Here is a 25694-nt window from a genome sequence, read left to right on the forward strand (position 1 = left end):
ATCTATGTTGGGGAGTGGGAAGCAATCTTTGGGGCATGCTTTGTTAAGGTCAGAGTAGTCCACGCACATTCTCCACCTGCCATTGTGTTTTTTCACTAATACCACATTTGAGAGCCACGTCGAGTAGTCTACTTCCCGTATGAAGCCTGCTTCTAGGAGGCCGGCCGTTTGCTTGGCTACCTCCTCCGCTTTTTCCGCCGACATCTTTCTCCTTCGCTGAGCCACTGGGCGTGCGTCTGGCTTGACGGCTAAGTGATGTGAAATGATTTGTGGATCAATGCCCGGCATGTCGGCTGGCGTCCATGCGAAGAGGTCCTTGTTGGCCCTTATCATTTCAATCAAAGGCTCCTTCAACTCATGCGGGAGGTTCTTGTTAACGAAATGTGAACTTTTCCCCTTCGTCGCCGATGCTAAATTTCTCCAGGTCCCCTTCTGGTTCCGGCCTCGGGTTGTCCTCTACTCTGGCATCAAGGTCGGCCAGGAATACGCCAGATGCTTCCTTGGACTTCTTTCTGAGGGAAAGGCTGGCGTTGTCACAAGCGACCGCCGTCTCGAGGTCTCCTCTTATGGTCCCTATGGATCCATCATCGGCGACAAACTTCATAACTAGCAGCTTGGTGTTGATTATGGCTTCAAAATCATTGATTGTTTTTCTTCCCAAGATGATGTTGTAGGCTGTGGAGTCTCGGAGGATCACGAATTCGGCCATCGCCGATCTTCGGCCTTGCTTCTGGCCTACCGAGATCGGCAGGGAAATGACCCCGTCTGGTTTGATGAAGTGGTCGCCTAACCCGATAACCCCGTGCTGGTGGGTCGTCAGGTCGGAATCCTTCATCCCCAGTGCGTCGAACACGTTGCGGAACATGATGTTTGAATCAGCCCCGGTGTCGACAAGGATCCGCTTGACGAGGCCGGTTCCCACTCTGGCCGTTATGACCATGGGAGGGTTTTCCGGGGCGTCGCTGAACCATTGATCTTCTGGGCCGAAAGAGATGGACGGAGGTTTTTTGGTATTCTGCACCGGTGTGGATGAGATCGCCAGAACCCTGGCGTCTTTCTTGTGTGCCGATCGGGACTTTGGTGCAGCGTTTTTTGCCGTTACCACGTTTATCACCGTTAGGCCGTGGTCTCTGTCTTCGGGCTCCTGTCGCCGTTTGATCGAGCGTGTCTTGCCTTCCTCATCCTGATCGCGATAGCGCCTTCTCGGCTCCCTGATGAGATGGGAGAACGCTGCTAGCTTCCCTTCCCTTATCGCCTGTTCCAATGCATCCTTTAGGTCGAAACAGTCCTGTGTTTGATGGCCATATCCCTTATGGTAGTCACAATAAAGGTTCTTGTTTCCTCCTGTGCGGTCCTTGAGTGGTCGGGGCTTCGGAAGAATTCCTTTCTCAGCTATTTGTTGATAGACTTCCACAATGGGGAGGGTGAGTGGAGTGTAGTTAGTGAACTTTCCGACTCGAGGGAACGGCCTAGGAGCTTTGTTCGATGCCTCCTCCCTAACCTTTTCTTTTGCTCTCTCCCCGTCGCCACCGGACTGCCGGGTCTGGCCGTAACCGGACTGCCGCTTATTGGCTGCCACGACCCGGCTGACTTCCTCGTCGTTTATGTACTCTTTGGCCACCGTTTGGATTTCATGCATCGTCCAAACCGGCTTCGTGGTAAGGTGTTTCCGGAAGTTCTCGTTGAGGAGGCCGTTCGTCAGGCAGAGACTGGCCACCGAGTCGGTCAGGCCGTCGATTTCCAAGCATTCGTCGTTGAACCGATCTAAGTACCTCCTGGTCGGCTCTCCCTGTCTCTGGGTTACCCCGAGGAGGTTGATAGGGTGCTTGGCCTTTGCTATTCGCGTTGTAAATTGAGCCAGAAACGCGCGGCTAATATCTGAGAAGGTATAGATGGAACCTTGAGGGAGGCCATTAAACCATCTGATCGCTGGTCCTGCTAAGGTTACCGGGAAGGCGCGGCGCCTTACCTCATCGCCTACTCCCTCTAGGTTCATCCTGGCCTCAAAGGCCGTGAGATGTTCTAGAGGATCTTGGGTTCCGTCATACCTCATGTCCGTTGGTTTGTCGAAGTGTTTCGGCAACCGGACCTCAAGGATAGATCGGTGGAACGGCGTGACACCCATTATCACAGGTTGTCGTGTTCTCTCGGATCTCCCTTCTTCGTCCTCACGACCTCTCGCCGTTCGGCGAGTTCGTCTGCCACGAGAGTAGATGACTGTGTCGTTTCGTCTTCTCGGAATGGGTGATTCCTCTTGTGTGCTCTCTGCTTCCATCCGGGATGCAGATATACGCCGTGGGCGGCTTCGGTGAGAGCTCTCTTCTTCCTCGCCCCCGGGGGATGGGGTGTAGCTCGGATCGGTAGACCATCCATCCCTCTCCCGGTCGGCTAGCTGTCGTTCTAGGTTCTGGACTCTGTGGCGTAGCTCCTGCATTATTATGGCGCTATCGCCGCCCGTTCCTCCGAACGGTCGGGTTGTTGTGTGTCGTTGGGGGGATCTCCCGCCTCCCCTTTGCGAGGCGACGGAGGCTGCCCCTTCCGCTCCGGCTGCTCGAGCTCGGTCGCCGGGACCTGGCGCGACTTCCATTCAGGCGAAGGAGTCCCCACAGACGGCGCCAATGTTCGGTAATCGGGTTCCAGACAGGTCGGGAGTACAAGTGAAAGGGTGGATAGGTGGGGACGCCTTGACTTGGGTCGCACTGGTAGCGGACTACTCGAGCTGACGAGCACTTGGGCTGGTGAATGGACGAGGGGGGTGCCACCTGCAAAGACACTCCGACGCCTAAGTCAGAAATCGTACAAGCAGGGGGAATGATGTGGGAAAGTGACATACCTCGGGGGAAGAGCCAATCTTCCCCTTATATACATGTCAGTAGTGGGCCCCAGGACGAGGACAGGCCCATATTTCCGAGGACGTTGTCCTGCGGCCACGTGCGAGCCGTACAGGACGCGTGTCCGGGTCGGTTGGAGGGCACGTGACCGAGTCGGGTGGAGATCGGGTCAGACCGACCCGTGCGGTTATTGGGCCAGGCCGTAACAAAAATTAATTTTTAATCTTTATTTTTTTAAAGAATTTAGAATTCATTTTAATTCAAATTTAAAAATTATAATTTAAAATTTAAAAAATTGGCTAATGTTAACTGAAAAAAATAACTCTTAGTTAAACTCTATTCAAATTTGAACAGCACTTTTGGTTTAGGGAAAAAAATTGAAGATAAAGATAAAGTAGGTGTAAGTTACAATATGTTTTTTAAAAAATACTATATGTAGATTAAAATTAGTTATTAAAATTGACCACCAATGTATTTGTGTATAAATATATGTGTGATTTAATTAATTTATTTTTAATATATATTTATATTTTAATATATATTTTATACTAGTAATTAATTTTAATGGCTGATTTTGGTGTACACATAACATGATTGTATTTTTTTAATACTAAGATTGTATGGTTTATGTACATCAGAATTCACTAGCATAGATTGTAGACTACCTGAAAATTCCAACTACACTGAGAAGAGCACAGGAATCAATTATATTTCAGATGCTAATTTCATTGATTCTGGAGTAAGTAAAACTGTGTCGCCGCAAGATAAGACTACTCATCAACAATATTTTACTTACCTTCGGAGCTTTCCTAACGGAACAAGAAACTGTTACAGAATAAATGTAACAAGTGCTACTAGATATTTAATCAGAACTAGTTTCTTGTATGGAAACTATGATGGTCTTAATAAGCTCCCACAATTTGATATTTATCTCGGAGTTCATTTTTGGGACACAGTGAAATTCACAAATTCATCACTCAGTAAAAATTATGAGATCATACACACTCCATCACTGGATTATATCCATATCTGTATGGTTAACAAAGGCACAGGGACACCGTTCATTTCAGTTATAGAGAGGAGAATTTTGAACAATGCTACTTATACCACTAAAAATAAAAAGCCGTCTACATCATTGGCACTATTCCGAAGGTTGGATTTTGGTTCTGTCACCAATTTAACATACAGGCGAGTCCCTTTCTTTTAAATATATCTTACTCTTATTTCCACCATTAAAGGGAGAATTTGCCCTTATCCACTTTTTCAATTTAAGAGATTTCCAATCCAAGGAACCTAGCTTCATACCGATCACGTTGCGTCTCTAGTTTAGTGTATAAATATCAATGATTATGATTTTTTTAAGGTGAAAACTCAGTGAAGTCAACTTTACGTGAATTTGATATCTGAAAGCTAATAATTTCATCTAAAGGTTCTCAAATATTAACTTTACGTAAAGTGGGCTATACTTGAGTTTTCACTTTTTTTTTTAAGTAAAAATTTACGTGCAGTTATTTTCATGAAAATTACTAAATGATATGATATGTTTAATTAAATTGTTATTTAACAAAATTTTTGCTATTAATTTTACATGAAAAAGACTGCATGTAAATATATTTTTTTTTTTAACGAGATAGCAATAAAATTAGTCTTTCAATTTATACAGTAGGTTTTCTTTATTATTTTATATAGAGAAACAAAAAGAAGGAGACAGTTGGTGATGGAAGTAACCATGGTTTAGCATTGTGGTTAGAGATGAAATTGAAAAAAAATATTTGAATATCTATTAATTATATAGTTAATTAAAAGTAAAATTAAAATTAAAATTTATTTCAAACACTTAAAATAAAATAAAATTGTTGTTATTATTATTAAAAAATATTTTGTACATACTAAAAATAAATTATTAATTATAATATATATATTTATGTATAATTATGTATATTATTTAATTTATTTTTAATATATATTTTATATTCTAATATATATTTTATATATATATAAATGATTGATTTGGTGATTATTTTTATCAAAAATGTTACTTGTATAATAAAATTAGTTATTATGTATTTGTGTATAAATATATGTGTTATTTCACTCATTTTATAGTGGCTAATTTTAGTAAATAATTTTAACAAAAATAATATTTGTACCCCAAAATCAATCACTAATATATTTATGTATATATACGTATGTAGTTTAATTTATTTTTAATGTATATTTATATTCCAATATATATTTTATATTAGTAACTAATTTTAATACATACGTAGCACTAATTTTTTATATACACCACCTAGCATAGCATGATTGATTATAATTATATAAGTTATAGGAATATATAATGTTATACAAAAATGTTATTTGTACATTAAAATTAACCATTAAATCAGTCACCAATATATTTGTGTATAAATATATGTATGGTTTAATTTGTTTTTAATATGTATTTATATTTTAACATGTATTTTATATTGATAACTAATTTTAATGTACACATAGCATAGTCCAATGTTATATATATTGGTTATATAGGTATAAAGATGACCCATATGATCGAATATGGGAGCCTTATTGGGACAACAAGTGGACACAATTAAGCAGCAGACTTAGCAACTATGACTTGATTCAGAATGACTTTAAACCACCAGCAGTTGTGATGGAGACTGCAGCTACACCAAGAAACGTTACTGCTTCATTAGACTTCAACTGGGAGATTGATGATGAAACTGAGCACCAATACTATTTCTACTTACACTTCGCTGAGCTTCAGAAGTTGGGTCCAAATCAAACAAGATCATTCAATACCACCATAAATGACGTGCCTTGGAATGCAGCATTACAACTCAGATACCATAAAGTACACACCAGAAACACTCTAACCGGACCTTGGCTTCTAACAAAAAGGGGTCACATTTCACTTATTCGGACACAATCTTCCACCCTTCCACCCATCATCAATGCTCTTGAGATTTATTTTGCTAAAGATTTTTCAGAGTTAGAAACCCAAAGAAATGACGGTATGATGCTGCTATTTTGTCTAACTTAGCTTGTTCTTTCGGTTCTTGTAAGCATATTAGGACTTTCAAACGGGTTAGTCCGGCTGCCCGGCTCGTTAAATCTGTGAGTTAAATGGGCTAGTCTGTTTAAATCCGTTTTATTCACGGACCAGAATTTTTTAGTTCGGACCGTTTATAGTCTGTCCGATGGGTTAAACGGGTCAGCCCGTTTATTATTTAATTTTATTTTTTGAAAAATATTTTGACAAAAAATAGTCAAAAACCTTTAAAAATATTATTTTTTTAGTTGATGGGTCGAATTTTTAGGTCAGATCGAGAAAAATATCAACTAAAAGTACTGCTTTTTTTTTTTTAAATGTGAAAAAAAATAAACGGACCACCCATTTAGTCCGCAGGCTAGCTCGTTTAATCCGTCATTTTTTTTCGAGTTAATCGGACACAACCCGTTTAACCCAAAATTTAAACGAACTTAATTTTAGAGACAAAATCCGTCCATTTAAATGGGTAAACGAGCTAACCCGATGAATTTTGCCCATTTTACCCGCCCTAAAGCATATTTAGCTTTGCTTGTATATACACACCAGTGGATGCAGTCACAAACATCAAGAGGGCTTATAGGATGGACAGTAGAAACTGGGAAGGAGATCCATGTGCTCCCATTGCATACAAGTGGCAAGGTGTAGACTGTACCTCTTTTGATGGCTTTCTAAGAATCACATCCTTGTAAGCTCATCATTCATTCAATAACACAAAATTAGAAAACTGTTAATTATATTCATGATTGAAATAATAATGTTTTTGGAAATGGAATATATAAAGGAATTTGTCTTCAAGTGGACTCACCGGACATATACCGGCTGATATCTCCAAGCTTACCATGTTAAAATCCTTGTGAGTATCTATCTCATCTCATCTCATTTAGTTCATAAATAAATAAGGTGGCTAAGTACATAGATATATCTTTAAGCGACTAAGTTATAACAGTTAAAAATTATTAGATAATTTGATATATTTAAATAAATTACTTAATATAGTACCTGTTTAATAGAGTAATATCTAAACTATCATTTTTTATAAAATTATCTTCATATATAAAGTTACCTATGAATAATAAGAATTTTTTATTTTTAATATTGGAATGGTAATGGTATTTTTTTAAAATGTGGATTGTTGGGTGTTATTCTCAAATGTAAAACTGTTTAATTAGAGGAGTAAAAATTGGACCGTCTGATTTATTAGAAGTACAAAAATCGAACCGTTCGATTTCTAGAGGTACACAAATCGGACCGTCTAATTTGTGTTAAAAAAATTAAAAAATTTGAGGTACAGAAATCGGACCCTCCAATTTGTGTACTTTGCACAATTTTAAAAAACACCAAAAATTACAATATTAAGATATATCACTACTTTCACTTTCATAACCAAACCATAACAAAAAAAAAATTACCCGAATAATACACCCATTTTATTACATTTGTGTATTTTTCCCCTCTGTTTTGGATTGTAACTCTGAATTTGAATTTCCCTCTCAGAGATTTATCGGACAATGGCTTAAGTGAGAATATACCTTCTTTTCTGGCACAAATGCAATCACTAGAATACTTGTAAGTTCACATGATTTTATTGGTTATAAAATTAAGAAAAATATTAAAAATTAACTTTTTGTTAGCTAACGATTAACTAATTTTAAAATTTAGTGTTTATAGCTTAAGACGTAGAGTTAATAGTTTATGCCTTAGAGTCTAGAATTTAAGATAAATAAAATAATTTTAAAAAAATTAGCTAATGTTAATAAAAAAAAAGTTATTACCTAGTATTATTTTAAAGTTAAATTGAGAAGGATGTCATATTTGTTTTCTGCTTTTGCAGAAACTTGGCAAACAACAATCTATCAGGTTCAGTTTCAAATGAACTCCTTCAAAAACAAAGTGATGGTCAACTATCCTTGAGGTAGATATTATCCTTGATATATACTTAATACCAAGAATCAATAATATCTACTTGACATTGAAGATCCCTTTAATTTATTATTATAATAATAATTACTCACAAAATTTCCTAAGTACCTGCTTTAACTTTGTTGTCATCTAAATGCTTGTTTTATAGTGTGGGACAAAATCCAAATCTATGTGCATCAACTTCATGCAACCATCAAACAAATGATACAAGAAAGAAGAATAATAATGCAACCATTACAGTGGTAGCATCAATTGCAGGGATATTACTGCTTCTAGTAATTGTTGAAGCAGTTATAATCTTTCGCCTAAAAAAGCAATATGGTAACTGTTGCTAACTGGAATTTATAATTACAATCTCTACATAACGTGAATAGACAATTTTTGATTTGGCTAATGAGAAATGTTAGAGAGCCATTATAATTTATTGTTTTTAACTATCAGTTAATCATTAATGCTTAAAAGTATAAGACAAAGGAATTACACTAAAAAAATTAATAATAACTAATTAATAGCTAAAAACAATAAATTCTGATAATTCTCTAATATTTGTCAAACATAATATGTGATTGTCACTGACTGAAAGTTTTCATCAAAATCAGCTACTACGACCATTTTTGGGAAACTTCGCAATTCAATGAAGGGGTCGCAACTGGAATCAAAGCAACGGCAATATTCATTTAATGAGGTTGTTAAGATGACCAACAACTTTGATAAGATTCTTGGTAGAGGTGGATTCGGAAAAGTTTACCATGGCTTTATTGAGGACATTCAAGTGGCTGTCAAGATGCTTTCACTATCATCCGTGCAAGGATATCAACAATTTGTTGCCGAGGCAAGTGCTCAATAATCAATATATACATAGAAAAGAATATAATAAGTGAAAGAAATCTCAATCTAAATCATATTGTTGCTATCATGACTTTGAATGGCAGGTTAAGCTTCTAATGAGAGTCTATCACCGAAATCTAACGTCTCTCATTGGTTATTGCAATGAAAAAACTAACATAGGACTCATCTATGAATACATGGCAAATGGAAATTTAGATGAACATCTTTCAGGTACCATCACAATTATTTTTTATCTATGTTCTAAAATGTGTAAATGATTTTATATTTTTAAAAAGTTTTTAATTAGAAATATTTTGTTACTTCAATTTTTTTTTGTTATCAAATATTGTGAAATTTCTTACGTTTTTATAGGAAAAAACGATAAGAAGAAGTCCTTAAATTGGGAAGATAGACTTCGAATAGCATTGGATGCAGCCCAAGGTTAGAAAGAGAAAAAAAATGAATACGTAAATTTCTTCATCAAATTTTAGTTCTTAACCATTTATGCATGATTCAAATTTAAATTCAGGATTGGAATATCTGCATAATGGTTGTAAGCCACCTATAATCCACAGAGATGTGAAATGCTCCAATATTCTACTAAATGAAAAATTTCATGCCAAACTTGCTGATTTTGGATTATCCAAATGCTTTGCGGCCGACAGCGATACGCATGTGTCGACAATTGTTGCTGGAACTCCAGGCTACCTAGATCCTGAGTATGTGTTTAATACTTTAATTTCAATTATACGATTAATTAATGGCAGAAACTCATCTGCAGACACATGAGGTTGTTTTTAGATGTCACGTGTTATCATTTAATTTTAAAAAATTAATTTATTTTATATAAATAATTTAATTAAAAAATCAGTTGATATAATTATGATGTTAAATTTTTTATCGTATTTTATTTTAAAAATAAATTGAGTAATTTAAATTAAAAAATTGTAGTTAATTATTTAATATATAATTTTTTAATTAAAATTATAATTAAAAATTATTAAAAAACTAAAATTATTAATTAATTTTAAAAAATACTAGATAATTTTATTTTTTTAATGATTTTTAATTATAATTTAAGTTAAAAAAATTATATAGTAAACAATTAATTATAATTTCTCAATTTAAATTAGTCAATTTATTTTTAAAATAAAATACGGTGAAAAATTTAATATCATAATTATATTAATTAGTTTTTTAATTGAATTATTTGTATAAAATAAACTTTTTTTTAACCAAATCGTAACACGTGTTATCTATCCAAAAACAATGTAAAATCAACTGCAAGTAAGTTTTTACTATGATTAATTGTTGATCCCTCTAATTGAAAGAAATTTCGATAAGAGAATCAAATATTAACTAACCAAATTATTAGGTACACGACATCAAACAGATTGACAGAGAAAAGTGATGTATATAGTTTTGGAGTAGTTCTTTTAAGGATTATCACGGGGCAACCGGTTATAATTTTAAGGGAAGACATGACTGATCATATAAGTCAACGAGTTAATTCTATGATTGTTGAAGGGGATATAACAAGTATTGTTGACTCAAGAATACAAGGAGATTTTGACAATGGTTCTGCATGGAGAGTGGTTGAAATTGCCATGGCTTCTGTGTCTGCCAGTTCTTTGAAAAGGCCATACATGAGTGATATAGTGAAAGATCTAAAGGAGTGTTTGGCTGCAGAGTTAGCTCGAAAACATAACAGTTGTGACCTTCAAAACGAAGATTTAGTTGGGCACGTCAGCGTCAATTTGATTAGTACTGATATGACTCCCTTGGCTAGATAAGTTTGTAGTTAATCCTAATTAGTATTGACAAGTATTAGAAATAAAATAGCTTGGAAAATGTGTTGCAATTTTAAGTTAAATTTGTCGTAACGATGTATTTTACATTCTAGCTAGCTAGCAACTAGCCAACTAGCAAGTTGGTTATTTTGTCTTAATTTGTTGTTTTGTATTTTAATTCGGTATAAGTGATGTATTTTGATTTGGCTATTAACAAGAAAATTAAAAAAAAAATCGAAATTCATATACCTTACTTATAGAGAGATGTGTTATTAAAAAATAAAAAAAAAATTCTTGCTAATTATATATGAAACAAGAAGAATTTTTTCTAAAGAAAAAAGGTAACGGGTTTAGAATTTAGAAGTCAGAGAGGATGAGAGTTGAAAAATTAAGAAACATTAGATGATTATTAATCCTTATTTTGTGTTTTAGGTACAATTGAACTTCCATAGCCTAAGAAACATTAAAAGCCCATTCACCATAAACACGTTTATCAACGAGTCGAGCCATAGAATTGCACATCACCACAAATAAAATAATATATAAAATAATTTCTGTGACAGAGTTCTCAGCAATTTTATTATATATAACAAGATATGCCATATCATTGAACAATTAAGTCTTGTGTCATGTATCTATTAAGAAAGATTATCATAAAGATTTAACTATTAAAAAACATGATTGAAAGTAACTTATATGATTTCGTCTAATATAAAAAATACACGTTTAATTTTTATCTCTAAAATTTTTGATAAATTTTAATTTTATTTTTATTATGTAAATTTTTGTTTAAATTTATTAAAAAAATAATAGATCAAATTTTTTTTTTCTAAATTATTCCTGTTATGCAATTAATCATAAGTCATACTCAAAAAAATATAACCTTCAGCTAAACATCGCTAAACATCTCTGTTAACTTACTAATTAATAATACTTCTTGCCAACTTATTATTTAAAAATAAAAATGGTGTGCAATGTCAACCTCATGCAGCATTATATATTATTATAAAAAATATTAAAAAATTATCAAAATTTATTATTTTTTATTATTAATTAGTTATTAATATTTAAAAGTATAAAATAAAATATATTATTATATTATTAAACTAAAAAAATTAGACTAAAAAAATTAAATTAATAATTAAATAATAATAATAAATAATAAATTTCAATATCTCTAGTATTTCTCCATTAAAAAGAAAAACTGCATTATAGTAAGGATGAAATTCAAAATAAGAAGGAAAATATGTATTACAACCGATCTTGGTTTGGTAGTGTCTTTAAATTTTCTTATGAAATTATAATTCATCGAAATTGCTTCTTTATTAAAACAAATTCGTGCTTGTCAGGGATATAAATGAGCTTTAACAAATTTAAATTTTCAACAATAAAAAAAATGCAATAATTTTGTTTCAATTTCAAAGGGCATTTTCATAGGTGATAGGACAAAAGATATGATACTCTAATTTGTTGATTTTCCGCCCCGTTTTACTTTGACTCAACTATAAATTTATGATACATATTAGTATAAGATCCACGCGCAAATATTAATCCATTATAAAAATTTGTTGGTATTTATTCATTGTTATTAATAGTTTTATTTTTAATTTAAAAAAGTTTTTGTTTATAAAAATTTATAAAAATATATTATAATCACACAAACAACAAATACTAAGCCACATCTAATAATAATTATTAGACTGAACTGCTTAACCCAAACTTTCCTTGAATGGGTGAAATTCTATTTTGGGAGTCAGCATATATTTGATATGTAATAATAGATTTAAATAGACAGACCTAAACTGACAAGGACAACCCATTAGATATCTTTAGTTATTTCACACCATTTTAACGATGTATTTTTATATTTTAACGTATATTTATACTAAATAATTAAATTAATAGTTAATTTTTAATACATATATTATAATATAGTTAATTTTTTAATTTTAATCCTTTAAAAATTGTATTTAAAAAAGACTAATAAACATAAATTAAAAAACTAAAATTAAATTAAATTTCTATATTATATTTGATATAAAATATACAAAATTAAATTATATTTTAGTATCTTATTTAATTTAAGATAAATATATATATAAAATAAAAATATTTACTAAAATATTTTTAATTATTAAAAAAATATTATCAAAATTTTAGTCTTTATTTCAACAAATTTTATTCTTATGTCTTCACTTTTTAGAAATATTAAAAGAATTAAAATTTTAATTCTAGTCTCTGATTACTAAATATAACACAAAATTCTAATCTCTAAAAAGTATTTCGCTAGGGAGATAATGGACTATTTGTACAATATGTACAATGGGTTATTAAGTTACAAAAAGTATTAGGGATAATAAATATCTTTCTAAAAACTTAAACTGATTTTAGGGTTCACCAAGGATCAAACTCTTGACCTTTTAGAATAAGCTCTCTAGTACCATATCATGATACTACTCATTCCAAAAGGTTCAGCTAACAGAAAAATGTAACAAATAGTTATATTTCTAATACTTCATAAACCTCTGTTGTACATATCGTACAAATATTCCATTGGCTCCTCGTAACACACTAGAATAATTAACTTCAAAACAACACTTTGCTACAACGGGAGGTTTTAGATTTTGTTTATTCTGTAGCTCTTGGTGCAAGGAGAGGACAGAACGAATCAAGTAATATCTTAATTTTAAAATTATTAGCATAGAAACATAGTTAAGAAAGATTCTAAGCTTATATATATAAAAGGTGATCTACCATAACTTTGTTATTGCAAGACAAAAAAGAAGAGAAGCTAATGGCCAAGAACGGCGGTGCAACACTTGCAATTACAATGCTAGTAATTTTAGCAAGTTTTTGTTCTGCTATAGATGAATTCCATGAAACAATTCGTGAAGAACCTTGGACTACAACATATTATATTGCATCTAATGTACAAGGTTGTATGAAGGAGTGCAAGATACGCTTTGAGGCGAACCCAATAAAGAAGAAACATTGTCTTCAGGGATGTATTATCTACGAATGCAACAAACTCTATCGACGAAGTGAAAACAAGAGGCTCCAATGCATTGGGATTCTTAATGCTAAGTACATCAACTAATTAATACCCGTAAGAATTTCTAAGTTTTGGTCCTTTTGGTTTTTATTATCGTATATTTTTATTTGATATCATCATTTTTAAACTTTTTTTAATAGTATAGAGACAATGAATCATTATTGAGAAAGTATCTAAGCTTGCGTTTGTTTTTGAGAACATGACAAGACAAGACATTGAGAAAAATAAAAAGAACAGAAATACAAAATTTTGTATTCTTGTATCTTACTTGGTTATAAACTAAAACAAATTATGAAAATTTAATTTTTTTTATTTTTTTTATTCAAAAAATTTGAGACGAAAAATATAATAATAAAAATATAATTATAAAAAATTAATAAAAATAATAAAAAAAAATAAAAAATAAGGTGTGTCCCTTGTTAGTATCTTCGTGTCCTTCCTCTCAAGATAGACACAATATACATCCCTAAACACATTATTTCTGCCTATGTCTCTTCTGATAAACACAATTTTGTATCTCCGTATCCCTGTCTCTCTAAACAAACACAGCCCTAAGAAATTTACTATTTGATATAAAATAAATTTGTTAATATATAATTTAAAATAATTTTGGCACATATAATTCTTATGTAGTTATGCCTCTTTAGTCAGTCGGCTATATGATGCAACATTTCAAAATTTTAGTTTTGAATTTTTTTTATGGTGCTTCAATATTTTGTTTTACTTTGATTTCTTTGCTTTAAACAATTTAATCTTGAATAATTGTACTATCATTACCATCAAGTTAGGGTAAAGGGAAAATAATTTCAATAAGTTTGTTCTTGTTCTCATATATGTGTATATTTTTGTTACAGGGTTTGACAATGCTGAAATTTTAATAAATTTTCCATTGGATGGAAGAATATTCGAGCACCTTTGGTTAGATCAGGAAGTGATTCACACTGCTGGTTTAGTTAGGTGTTTTAATTATTTGTTTACAACATTTACTTTCTTGTTTTGTGCTTAAATAATTATCATTCAGTTTCCAAAGTTTAAATGTATTTTCTAAGGCAATAACTTTTGCAATCAAATAAACTAAAATTATCTAAATGAAAATTATTCTAGAATTTGTTTCTGACAAGTTCATCCAAGTTAAAATTTAAATTAATCAGTCGAGAAATGGAAAAAGAAATGAACGCTTGGATAATAAGAATGAAAAAAAATCATAGTTCTGGTTTTCTTCATTTTTTTTCGCAATCTTAATGATACGAAGCAAGCAGCATATAGGAAAAAAAATATTATTTACTTATATTATAAAAAATGAACTTATAAAATTTGATAAGCGGAAGAGCAAATGTAGAAAAAGTAACTAATAGAATCATGGATTGTAGAATTTGAAAGAAAATAGCTATAAATTTACATAACCAAATGATGCACATAATAAAATTGCAAGAAAACTAAACATGATGAGCTACAAAAACTCACATGCATCCACACCTCCCTTTTCCCATGTTTGTCAATGTGACTGGAAGTTTCTCTGAGTAAGTATGTATGTGAATCATGGATTCCCCCTTTTTATTAATAGGCAAGGTTTTTTTAGTATAAACAGTTTTATTTTTGCTCCATATTAATATTTTAAGTGTGAGAAAGAGTGCATAAAATTAGTCTCACATAAAAAAAATTAAAAAACATAAAAAATTTATAAGATAAAAAATTCATTAATTTAGTATTTAAGATTTTGAGTTGGACTTTGACCTTCGGGAGAATACTGGCGATGATCTCTACTTTTCGACATGTATTAATGTTCATCTTTGTTGTTATGACTGGTTACTTTCTTGTTTTTATCGATGTACATTTCTTGTTAGATGAGGTCAATTTCAATTTCTTTTTTATCAACAAATTGCCCATAAAAAAGATGCACAAGTTCTCCTTAATCACTACAAGAAAAAAAGGCTTATGGCCACGTTTTAAAAGTGTGGCCAAAAGTGGTCAATAGCCACGCTTTTACGAGGATAACAATAGATTAGAGATTTGGCCACTTCTTTTTTGTTACGCTTGAAAAGCGCGGCAAAACTGCAAAAAGAGTTTACGGCCACGCTTTTATGAGAGTGACAATTGATTCGAGATTTGGTCACATTTTTTGCCACACTTAAAAAGCGTAACTATAGAGAGAAACATTCACGTTTTTAAAGCGTGGCGATAGAATTTTGTTATAGTAATATTTTAAAAGCGTGGCCGTCTCCTACAACTCTTTTGACACGCTTCAAAAACGTGGCCAAAAAATTAAAAAAAAATTTCAAAAAAATTATAATTAATTAATTACATTACACACCCTGTTTAAAACTCTACCTTTCTCCTATCCTAAAACTCCTCCAACCCTTTGAATTCACCCCGAAAAGAAAAGCCCTTCTAAAGAACCCTAAACTCTTCGAAAGAACCAGTACTCCAAGACCCCAGCAATCCGGAGAACATCGCCGGTGCTCCCTGTTCTGGCATACTAACCTTACCCCTTTTTAATTCACAAACCCTAACCTAACACCCACCACACTTCCCTCCTTTCCCCTCACAACAGCGCCGCAGCCCCACTCCCCCTTTTCCTCTCTCCAGCGCACACAACACAATACACACACGCACCACCTCACCCACGCGAAAGAGGAGAGCTCGAGGAAGGAGACGCCGCCTTGCTGCCAGCTCCGTCGAAGACCAGCCCGCCGCCGCTGTCGAGTCAAACCCGAGAGAGAGAGTGTGTGCGACGATGAGAGAGGAGGAGCCGTCACCAAACGCGTCGCTGCCGCTGGAGGAGCTTCGCTCTTCGCCGTCGTCGAGGAGGGGAAAGAGGAGCTGCTCCCGTCGGGCCAGTCACCGTCGTACTTCCTGGTTGCCGATGAAGGTGCCGCGAGAACCGTTGCCGTCGCGGAGGAGGGGGACGCGCGAGAGGGAGCCGTCTGTGTGGTCGCCGTCGCAGCTGTCGAGTAAATCTTTGTGCTTTTTCAGTAAATCTTCGATCATCATTTAACTGAAACCATCTTACAAAATTTTACTAACAGCAAGCTCAAAATGGGTCTATTAATTTTCATTGAATATTATGTGCTGTCTGAATTTATGTTTTATTGTTGAATTTTTTATAGTTCTCAGTAAATCCAAGGAAATCCAAGTTCTGGGTTGATTCTTTTCTGGTTTAGTAAGATGAGTTCTCAGGAAAAATCTCTGACTTTGGGTGGAAATGAACAACAACATGCTGATGCTGATGCAGCAGCTTCTTGCAGAAGAAAAGTTTCTCTGCCAGCTCAAAAGGTATTACTATTGCAGAAGAATAGGTTTTGCTTCTGATTCTCTGCCTTTCATGATTGTTGGCTTCTTTGTTGATTTTTTTCCCCTCCTTTTTTTTTCTGATTTCTCTTGCTTTTCTATGATTATCCATGTCATCTGTTTGTGCTTTTCTTTCACCTTCTATTTGTTTTTATGTTATGTTTAGTTTAGTTGACGATTCCTCAAGACTGAGATTTTTTTTTTCAAAGTCATGTGTAGTGTTTTTTTTTTATATATCATAGACATGATCCTAATACAAGAACTAATTAGTTATGGTTGCAAAGTTGTCGTGTTGCCGTCTCCCTCTCCTTCACTCATCGCACCTCCGTTTCCATCTCTCAACCTCCTCCTCGCCACCGGTCAGTGCCAACTGTCAGCCACGTTCAGTGTTCGCAGCGTCGTGGTAATGACGGTTAGGGTTTTGATACTTTAAGCATTCACGGTTACGGTTTTGATTTTGTTTAATTTTTGTTTTGTAGTTAGATATAAGTTGGTGGACTTTGTTATTTTGATATCTTTACATAATCATGCATACTGTAACTCCGAAGAAAACTTTGTTGAATTCTGCAGACCAGCCTCGAAGAGTCCAAAGCACAAGAGATATCGAAACTGCAGAAAATCTTATAGGTTCTTTATAAGTGCTTTTTAAGCCCGCTGTACCTTGGCCTTAGTGGGATGCTCGAAGCAAACTTTTGTGTTTTGATATGAAAATTAATACAATTCTTGTGAATTCAGCACTAGATAAGTACAATAATTGAAATTCAAGGATTAAATTTTATTTATAGAATAACTTCAACATATAATTTGCTAATTTACTCAATAAAACATGTATCTATATTTAAACATGAAGTTGTATTGATTGTGTGTATAGTATGGTAAGCTTCAATGAAAATATTTGACAATAGCAACTTTGTATGGCATGCCTTTTTGCTGCCAATATTGTGCATTGTCTGGTAGTTTCTTAGTTTTTGTTGAAATATCTTTGTTGACTATTACACTTATTCTTTCAACAATGCTGAATTTGTGGTTAGATTGCTTCGAGTAATACTTCTCTTTTTGTTATTTGAAGGAAGAGCTGTAATTGGCACTATTGAAGACCCCATTTGGCGAGAATCTTTTCCTTGATAGGGTAATTCATCTCTAATGTCGTTTTCATTTCTCTTTACCTCTCCCAATCCCCCTTCTCTTAAATATGTTTTTTTGCTTTTAGTCTTATCCCTATTTGTTTTATTAAAAGGAAGGAAAATTTAAGTTGCATGGAAAACATCTTTCATTAGCTACTTTGTATCTGAGAAAAACTCTTTGAAAGATGTCTTTTCTTTTCTTTTCTGAGTTTTTATATTTGACTTGTCTAATCTAGGCCCTTTTGATTTATGACCTTTCCTAGGTGTGTGATCTCTTCGAATTCCATTCTTATTTGTGTAAAGTTGACCCCTTTTGTTTTTTGCTACTGTGGCTACTGAAGGTGGCGAAAATGGAGACGTCGAAGAAAACATGCATGAGGGTTATGGAAATTACTCGGGGTGACGACATTTTGTACTATTTAAAGAATTTCATTTTTATTGTTAGTTGGTAAAGGACAAGCATAGAATTCATTATATATAATGTGACTTTTAATTTTAAATTCTTGAATTCCTTCAGTTCTTTTATCCATATAAAAAGAGTGCCCTAATGTTTTCTTTCTCGGTGGGACTAATTTATGCAGACGATGGATTTGGCCATTTGATTATTTCTATGCTTTTATGCTGAGGTTGAGAAGCTTGTTGAGAAATCAGAGTTTTGAACTCGAGATTTATTTTGTATTTGAGTATTAATGTATAAAACAATTATAGAAGAAAATATCACTAATTACTGTTTGATTTGTCTTGTAATAAAAATTGCATATTAAAAAGGATTGAATATTTATATTGTGCAGTGATAAAGGTAAAGTTAGAAAAAGAATTTTTTTTTTTATTTTGACAAGGCTATAAAAGCGTGGCCGTCTCTTGCTATCGCCACGCTTTAAAAGCGTAGCGTGGCCGTCTCTTGCTATGGCGATGCTTTAAAAGTGTAGCGTGGCCGTCTCTTGCTATGGCGATGCTTTAAAAGTGTGGTCGTATCTCTTACATACAGACATGTTTTTAAGCATGGCTATCTGTAAAAACGTGGTGATAGAGCAACCGTCACTCTAGCAAACGTAACCCTTTCAAAAGCAGGAATAGCTCAAAAAACGTGACAAAAAGTTATTGCCACGCTTTTTTCAACTTTTTGTCACGCTTTAAAAGTGTGACAATAGAGCTGTTTTCTTTATCGATGTACATTTCTTGTTAGATGAGGTCAATTTCAATTTCTTTTTTATCAACAAATTGCCCATCAAAAAGATGCACAAGCTCTCCTTAAAATTCAAAAACGGCAGTGGATTAAGCTTCCACTATGCTTATCATTGGTTTTCAACTTCTCATAAATACTTCAAGAAGAAGTTTATCTTTCATTGTTCACCTCTCTTCTTCAAGGCTCTCATTTCTTTAGAAATTTCAGAATTTTTTTTTTCATTTTCTATTCAGCGGAACATTCTCCATCTACTTTTCTTTTTTCCTTTACTATTCACATGACTTTTGAAAAGAGAGTCACATTCGTTTATAACTTCACACTAATTTAATTTGATCATAACTTAAATGGCAATGATATAGGTCATGTGATTCTAGTGTCTTTAGGAATTTAAAACACAAAACTTCAAAATAATATTCATATATTTATATAGAAGATTAATGTTGCGCATGCAAATGGAAGCCGTGCCAATGGAGTTAAGCTCCACTTTGGTATCTGAGATTGACGAGTTGCACTGATTTAGTCTGAGATTTTAATTGCACTAAGTTAGTCTCCAGATTCTTGCCACCGAAACACTGATGTCGTCAGTGACGTGGCCAATTCTTACCACGCTAGACATAGTAATGATTAGATGACATGACATAAAAGTGTATTAGCTCCAATTTGGTCCTTTGTCTCCTTTTATAACCTAAATTTCTTTCTCTACTTCTTTCTCCTCTTCTTCTTCCCATTTTTTTATTCTTCTTGTTCTTTCTCGTTGTGCACCTTTCCGATTTTGGGATCATGATTGCAGGTAGAAACTAGAGTTCCATGCGATTAAACACAAGGACCCCAGTCGAAATAGATCATCAAAAGGTGGTGCGGTTTGTTCGTGTTTGATGACATTGGACAAAAAGACATCGGTGGAAGGATGACTTCCACAAAGGATATTTGACCAAGTGAGGATAAATTTGTCTTGGAGAATTAGGAAGTTAGAAACTAAAGTTAAAACCCAAAAATTGTACATGTTGTTGTTGGCCGTATTTGTAATCTTTGTTGCTGGTTTTTATGTTGGTGTTTAAGGTTTGAGGATGATTTTGTTTTAATGTGTTTAGGGTTGATATGTAGTAGAAGAAAGAAAAAGTTTCATTCTCAAATGTTCAAGTTGTTAGTCCTGTTATAAACACGAAGTAAGTTTCTTTTTTATCATCCAACAAAATTATGGGAAAATGTTGCAAAAAAAACTTTCCAGGCAAATGTACAGTTTACATCGTTTTTTAATAGTCTTCGAAAATTCAATTGCAGCTACCAATCACTAATTTCTATTACTCATGGAAGAGAGATTTTTTTTAGCATCACTCATGGAGAAATTGAAGAGGAAGAGAGATAAAATAGGGGTAACATTTTATTTCTCATCAAAGACAAACGATGTCGTTTCAAGTGGTGTTAGGGGCCAAATCACAAACAACATCGTTTCTCTATATCCAGCATGGCAAAAATTGACCATGTTAGTCAGTGCTCTAGTGACGAAAAATGGGGAAGAGACTAGTGTGGTGTATTGTTTAGAATCTGGGAGATTTATTCAGTGTAATTGAGACTTCAAAGACTAAATCGGTGCAACTCGTCTGTTAGAATTAAGAGACTAAACTGGAGAAAAGACTTATGTATTATTGAGTGTATTCGAATTGTCTTAAAATGATACAAAATAAAAGGGTATTTAATTATTTATAGGTGCTAAGAAAATCGTAATAATAAAGACGTAATATTCTATAATAAATATTCAGATATATTAAATACTTCTAATGAATGCTAATTGATCTTAATATATGCTGACATCTCCCTCAAACTCAAGTGACAACTTGAGTTTGAAACTCATTTAAAACAACAAAAAAATGCATAAACTAATAGAACGGGTGCAGACGGAACTGTCTGAAGGAAATGCAGACAGAACTGGCGGAAGGAAGCACAGACAAAACTGTCATAAGGAAACGCAGATAGAACTGCCACAAGAAAACGCAGATGGAACCATCACAAGAAAAGCACCACAAGAAAACGCAGATGGAACCGTCACAAGAAAAGCACAAATGGAACTGCCACAAAGAAAACACAGATGGAACTGTCGGAAGAGTGGCCAAGTGGCGAAAAACTGCTGAAAACATGGTAAATTGTTGGAAAACTACTAAAAAAAGTGACAAAGTGTAAATAGATGACAAACTATCATAAGGTGACGAAAAATATATGGTTTCTCCATGAGAATAAGTATGTAGTGAATGAGCTAATCGGTTAAGTGAGAAAGCATCAAAGCATTGACAAAAGAGAAGAAAAAAATGGCACGGAAGAAAAATAACATATCATTCTCAAAAAAGATATCATGACTCTGATACCATATTAGAAATAAGAGATTAAATTGAAAAAAGAATTTGTGTATTATAAAATGTATTTAAGTTGTTTTGAAATAATATAATATAAAAAAATATTTATAAATGTTAAAAAAATCATATAATAAAAATTTAAATATATTAAATAATTCTAATAAATACTAATTAATTTTAATATATTCTGATATCGTTAATCTTAAGAATTAAAACAGAAATTAGTTCGTGCACAATGATGGCCGCATAGCAAGGAATTGTCCCACAGATTGCCGTGGTGAAGAAATTAGTTCGTGCACAATGATGGCCGCATAGCAAGGAATTGTCCCACAGATTGCCGTGGTTTCACCGGTCTTGCTTAAGTGATCACGTGCATAGGTGCCTAGGTGGCACTGATTTTCAAAAATAAAAGAATAAAAATCAAAGGAGCTAGCTAGAGAGAGTTGTATTAGGTTTAGTTTATATTTTATAATTTTAATTAGTATTTTAAGAAAGAAAATTTCTCTACATTTTCTAAAGAGAAACTCTCCATATATTTTACTAAACATAACAGGTCAATAAAATTGTTACAGGTTTTAAAAAATAACTTTCAAAAAGTAAAAATAAATCAACAAATTTTTCTACATTTTTTTAAATAACTCCAACACCAAATTTACTGTAAATTTCCCTAAGATGCAGAATAACTTTTTCTCTTCGTGTGTATTGCTCAACTTATAAATTTTCGAGTATAAGTTGTATTTTGAAAGTGGCTCATTCATTGTAGTAATAAAATTACATCTTTTAAGATGCTGAATGATTCCGGCATTGTTACATCGAATAGATGATGTGATTCAATGAATAAATAGTAGTCGGCCAAGAAAGAAATAACATAAAATCAATGTTAACATTATGTTACACAAAATATTGTTGCATAGTAGAATTTTTGGAAACGGGAGGAAATGATACGTAGACAAGACAAAAAGCATTCCTCTTCATAAGTTTCAAGGTTCCCCTTCTCATTCAACTGACACCATGTCCAAGTTTTAGCGCTATTAACCTTGCGAACGCTTACCTTGCGCCACACTTACACGCATTGCCCGTCCCTCTAGTTCCTGATGGTGTAGGGTTTAGAAGAAGCAGAGAGAGAAATCGTGAATTTCTAATCTATATTTATATAATGCCTTACGTGCTAGATTGATCAATTATAAGAAGACAAATTATTAGATATATATGTGTCTAACTAACATTATATGATAGTACAATATCTTACCTCTTTTAGCTATAGTCATTAGGTTCTTTATATTTTAATAGTAACTTTGATTTTCCATTTTTTCATGTAACACAAAAGCAGTATAAACGAAGAGACCATAGGTTTTTGGCATACCACATCATTCAGAGATGTAAGGGCAGCTTCCATTTCTGCCTTTGTCGAATAGCAAACGAAGCCATAGCCGCGTGACCTTCCTGTTTCGCCATCATACAAGACCCTAGCTCCAACCACAGTTCCATATTCTTGAAACGCTTCTGTAAGGCTCTCAGAAGTTACTGACCATGACAGATTTCCAACAAATAGCTTATGCTCAGTTTCAGGGTACAATGGTTCTTTCGGTTTTGGCTTGTCAGCGAAGTTTACCCGTAAAGTTCGGCCCAAGAATTCCTAGGATGTTAGTACAAACCTTTAGCATGCCAATAGTTTTGAAAACCAAAAACAATTCTCAAAAGGGTAGAATACTAACTTTTCCGTCAAGATTTTGTATTACTGCATTGCAATCTTCAATGCAACTCATTGTCACAAATGCAAAGCCTCTGCTTTTTCCAGTGTCCCTGTCATAGAGAACCTGGAAATATATATATAAGATTATTAACATTATGGAATTTCTGGAACGCATCACATCCTTGTAGAATGAAATAAAAAAATGCAATTTAGATTAAGAACTTGCAAGTATGAGGAATCTCGAACCGACATGAAATGCAACTTCCATCAAAACAGTTATCAGCTATGAAGAATCTCGAACCGACATTAATGAGAAGATGAAGAGACCTTATTTACACTTTAAAATTTGAAGATACTACTTATAAACATTTTGTAGCATGTTGAATATTGCATAGTATAAATTTTTTTTTTTGTTTATTCTGGTTTTTGTCCTGAATAGTCTTGGTTGGAGGATCTTCTTGACCATGTTAAGTATGGATTTTCAACATTGATTGAATATTTATGTGAGTGTGCTGAAAACTTATACTTAAGTAGATTTTCCAATTGAGAGAATCTACTCCTGCTTACAAGAGAAAGATTTACATGAACCAATTTCAATTCAAACCCTTGAATACACCAGCCATAATAAACGGATGGCTGAAGCCATAAGTTGATGAATCATTGGATTAAATTAAATAGAGGAAGTTTGAAATTTCTCACATGATACGATTTATGAATGTTTTCTCATGATTAAACATTAAACATACTATATAGTTCGATCCATTTTGGTGAATTTTTCACGAGGAATATTTTTTTAATTTTAAATATAATATTTGTTTGAAATATAATGGATGACTTCAAATTTTTATTTACATGATAGATTGTCTATACAATAAAATAAAATAACACAAAATTATTTAAATACAAACAAAAGATTTAAATTGGCAGACAATATATATATATATATATATATATATAGACAATTAAATAAATACCTCAATTAGTTCTGCACTTCCATAACTCTCAATTAACCCCGCAAGTTGTGCACTGTCAACACTGTACGGCAAATTTCCAAAGTAAAGCTTAGTGTTGACAGAGGACTCAGCAGAATCATCTTGTTGCTGTTCTTCCAACACTTGCCTTTCTTTTTCTTCTTCAACTAAGCCCGCATCATCAGACAAAGCAATTTCTTCTTGTGAAACAACAACAGCTGCTGAAGTTTTAGGCGTCCATAACTTAGTAACACCAATTAATGACAAAGGTTCCACAAAATAATAGCACTGGGTCAGTGAGGATAACTTGCGATTGGAGGATATTGCTATGAGAGGAGGGTCTGTTATGGTTTTTGAAGCGAAGCAATTTTTGACAGTAGTGTTGATTGAAGAAGAAAATAAGGAGGAAGCTATGCGTGTCGCAGCCATGTTGAGCAAGTGCGTGATCAATGTTTATTACCGGTTGGGGACTTTAATGTTTGATTATATGAGAGAAAGAGAGAGAGAGAAGAAGAGGCTGGGATTCTGTAAGGTGTTGGTGCTTATGTGGCAGAATTGTGTCCACTGTCCACTGATGGAACCAGATATATGGAGATAAGATAAGTTGCTGTTCAATTGAATTTCACTGTGTGATGCTTAATACTCGTTAGCAGTGACGCTAATTTGAGGTCAGGACGCATAGCAAAAACTGAATAGTATAAATAATATAAATAAGTAATTATAAAATAATTAATTTTCTTAATTGACATTATAAAATAATTAATTAGTAAGCTATATTTTAGTATATAGAAAATAATAAATAATATAAATAAACAATCACATGTCATAGTTTTTTTAATGCATTAATACATCATATTAAAAAAGATATTCATGTACAATTATTCTTAATAATTAATTTCATTAATTTTACCTATTTCATAGTTTGGATACTTTGTTTTTAGTTATAAAAATTTTATTAATTATTTTTGCACAAAGTAGAGAAATTATCTTAAACCATCGTTTTCCTTATTTAATAATTCAAAAATTTAGTTAGAATCTCCAAACCAATAAGATATAGGTAATATCAAATATAATGATACTCTCTTGATATATTTTCACTTATCATTCTAGAAATAGTTTTATTTATTTTTAAAATTTCAATTGAAAAAAATACAGGATGAGGTTACTTAGGTAGCGTTTGGTAGAGAGATAGAGACTGAAAGACTGAGACTAAGAGACAGAGACTAATAGACAGAGATAGAAATATATTTTAGTATTCTGTTTGGTGCAAAGTGAGAGACAGAAATTCAAACAAGAATAAAACTCTAATTTAATCTGTAAAAAGGATAAAATTAGAATTAATTAATTGAAATGAGGGTATTTTAGGTATAAAATGTTATTAAAATTGCAGTCTCCGTCTCTAAAAATTTCAATCCCTTGTGTCTCTACTTTTTGGAGGTACTAAAATACTGAAATTTTAGGGACAGAGACAGAAATTTTAGTACCAATCTCTGAGCCAACAAACATGATACTATGTCTCAATCTCTTAGTCTCTGTCCCAGTACCTCAAAACAAACGCTACTTTAGTAAATTCAGATGGCATGATGCCAGTCTTTGATGGTGAAGTTC

The 25694-nt window shown here is 33.1% G+C and overlaps 4 protein-coding genes and 1 long non-coding RNA gene across 12 annotated transcripts; 3 read left to right on the forward strand and 2 right to left on the reverse strand.

Moving 5' to 3' along the window:
• Nucleotides 1–373: 373 nt before the first annotated feature.
• LOC112708730 (uncharacterized) lies at nt 374–2434 on the reverse strand. The gene has a single exon (XM_025760670.1). It carries the CDS (start codon nt 2432–2434, stop codon nt 374–376), a length of 2061 nt encoding a protein of 686 aa, XP_025616455.1.
• Nucleotides 2435–2438: 4 nt separating this feature from the next.
• LOC112708731 (LRR receptor-like serine/threonine-protein kinase IOS1) lies at nt 2439–10485 on the forward strand. Its single transcript, XM_072201910.1, has 12 exons — nt 2439–2644; nt 5364–5848; nt 6433–6571; nt 6668–6739; nt 7381–7452; nt 7718–7798; nt 7955–8127; nt 8406–8638; nt 8739–8865; nt 9007–9075; nt 9164–9353; nt 10010–10485. Exons 1-12 carry the CDS (start codon nt 2439–2441, stop codon nt 10425–10427), a joined length of 2265 nt encoding a protein of 754 aa, XP_072058011.1. The 3' UTR covers nt 10428–10485.
• A 2591-nt stretch (nt 10486–13076) lies between these two features.
• Nucleotides 13077–14596, forward strand: LOC112712863 (uncharacterized). Its single transcript, XR_003157937.2, has 2 exons — nt 13077–13530; nt 14331–14596. It is a non-coding gene; the product is annotated as an uncharacterized lncRNA (long non-coding RNA).
• Nucleotides 14597–15808: 1212 nt separating this feature from the next.
• Nucleotides 15809–18388, forward strand: LOC112710019 (uncharacterized). Of its 8 annotated transcripts, none has more exons than XM_072203843.1 (6): nt 15809–16427; nt 16584–16749; nt 17035–17176; nt 17335–17391; nt 17834–17893; nt 18230–18388. In XM_072203843.1, the coding sequence occupies exons 2-5, from the start codon at nt 16642–16644 to the stop codon at nt 17887–17889; spliced, it is 363 nt and encodes a 120-aa protein (XP_072059944.1). In that variant the 5' UTR covers nt 15809–16427; nt 16584–16641; the 3' UTR covers nt 17890–17893; nt 18230–18388. The 8 variants fall into 8 exon arrangements, 3 of the variants coding, with proteins under 3 accessions (XP_072059944.1, XP_072059946.1, XP_072059945.1); XM_072203845.1 differs by having other exon boundaries at nt 17035–17167; XM_072203844.1 differs by having other exon boundaries at nt 15826–16448.
• A 3769-nt stretch (nt 18389–22157) lies between these two features.
• LOC112710020 (28 kDa ribonucleoprotein, chloroplastic) lies at nt 22158–24757 on the reverse strand. The gene is made up of 4 exons (XM_025762086.3): nt 24090–24757; nt 23138–23239; nt 22786–23058; nt 22158–22513 (listed from the first exon to the last, which is right to left on the reverse strand). Exons 1-4 carry the CDS (start codon nt 24513–24515, stop codon nt 22454–22456), a joined length of 861 nt encoding a protein of 286 aa, XP_025617871.1. The 5' UTR covers nt 24516–24757; the 3' UTR covers nt 22158–22453.
• Nucleotides 24758–25694: the final 937 nt, after the last annotated feature.

The sequence above is a fragment of the Arachis hypogaea genome, chromosome 9, assembly GCF_003086295.3.
Source record: "Arachis hypogaea cultivar Tifrunner chromosome 9, arahy.Tifrunner.gnm2.J5K5, whole genome shotgun sequence".
Classification (NCBI taxonomy): domain Eukaryota; kingdom Viridiplantae; phylum Streptophyta; class Magnoliopsida; order Fabales; family Fabaceae; genus Arachis; species Arachis hypogaea.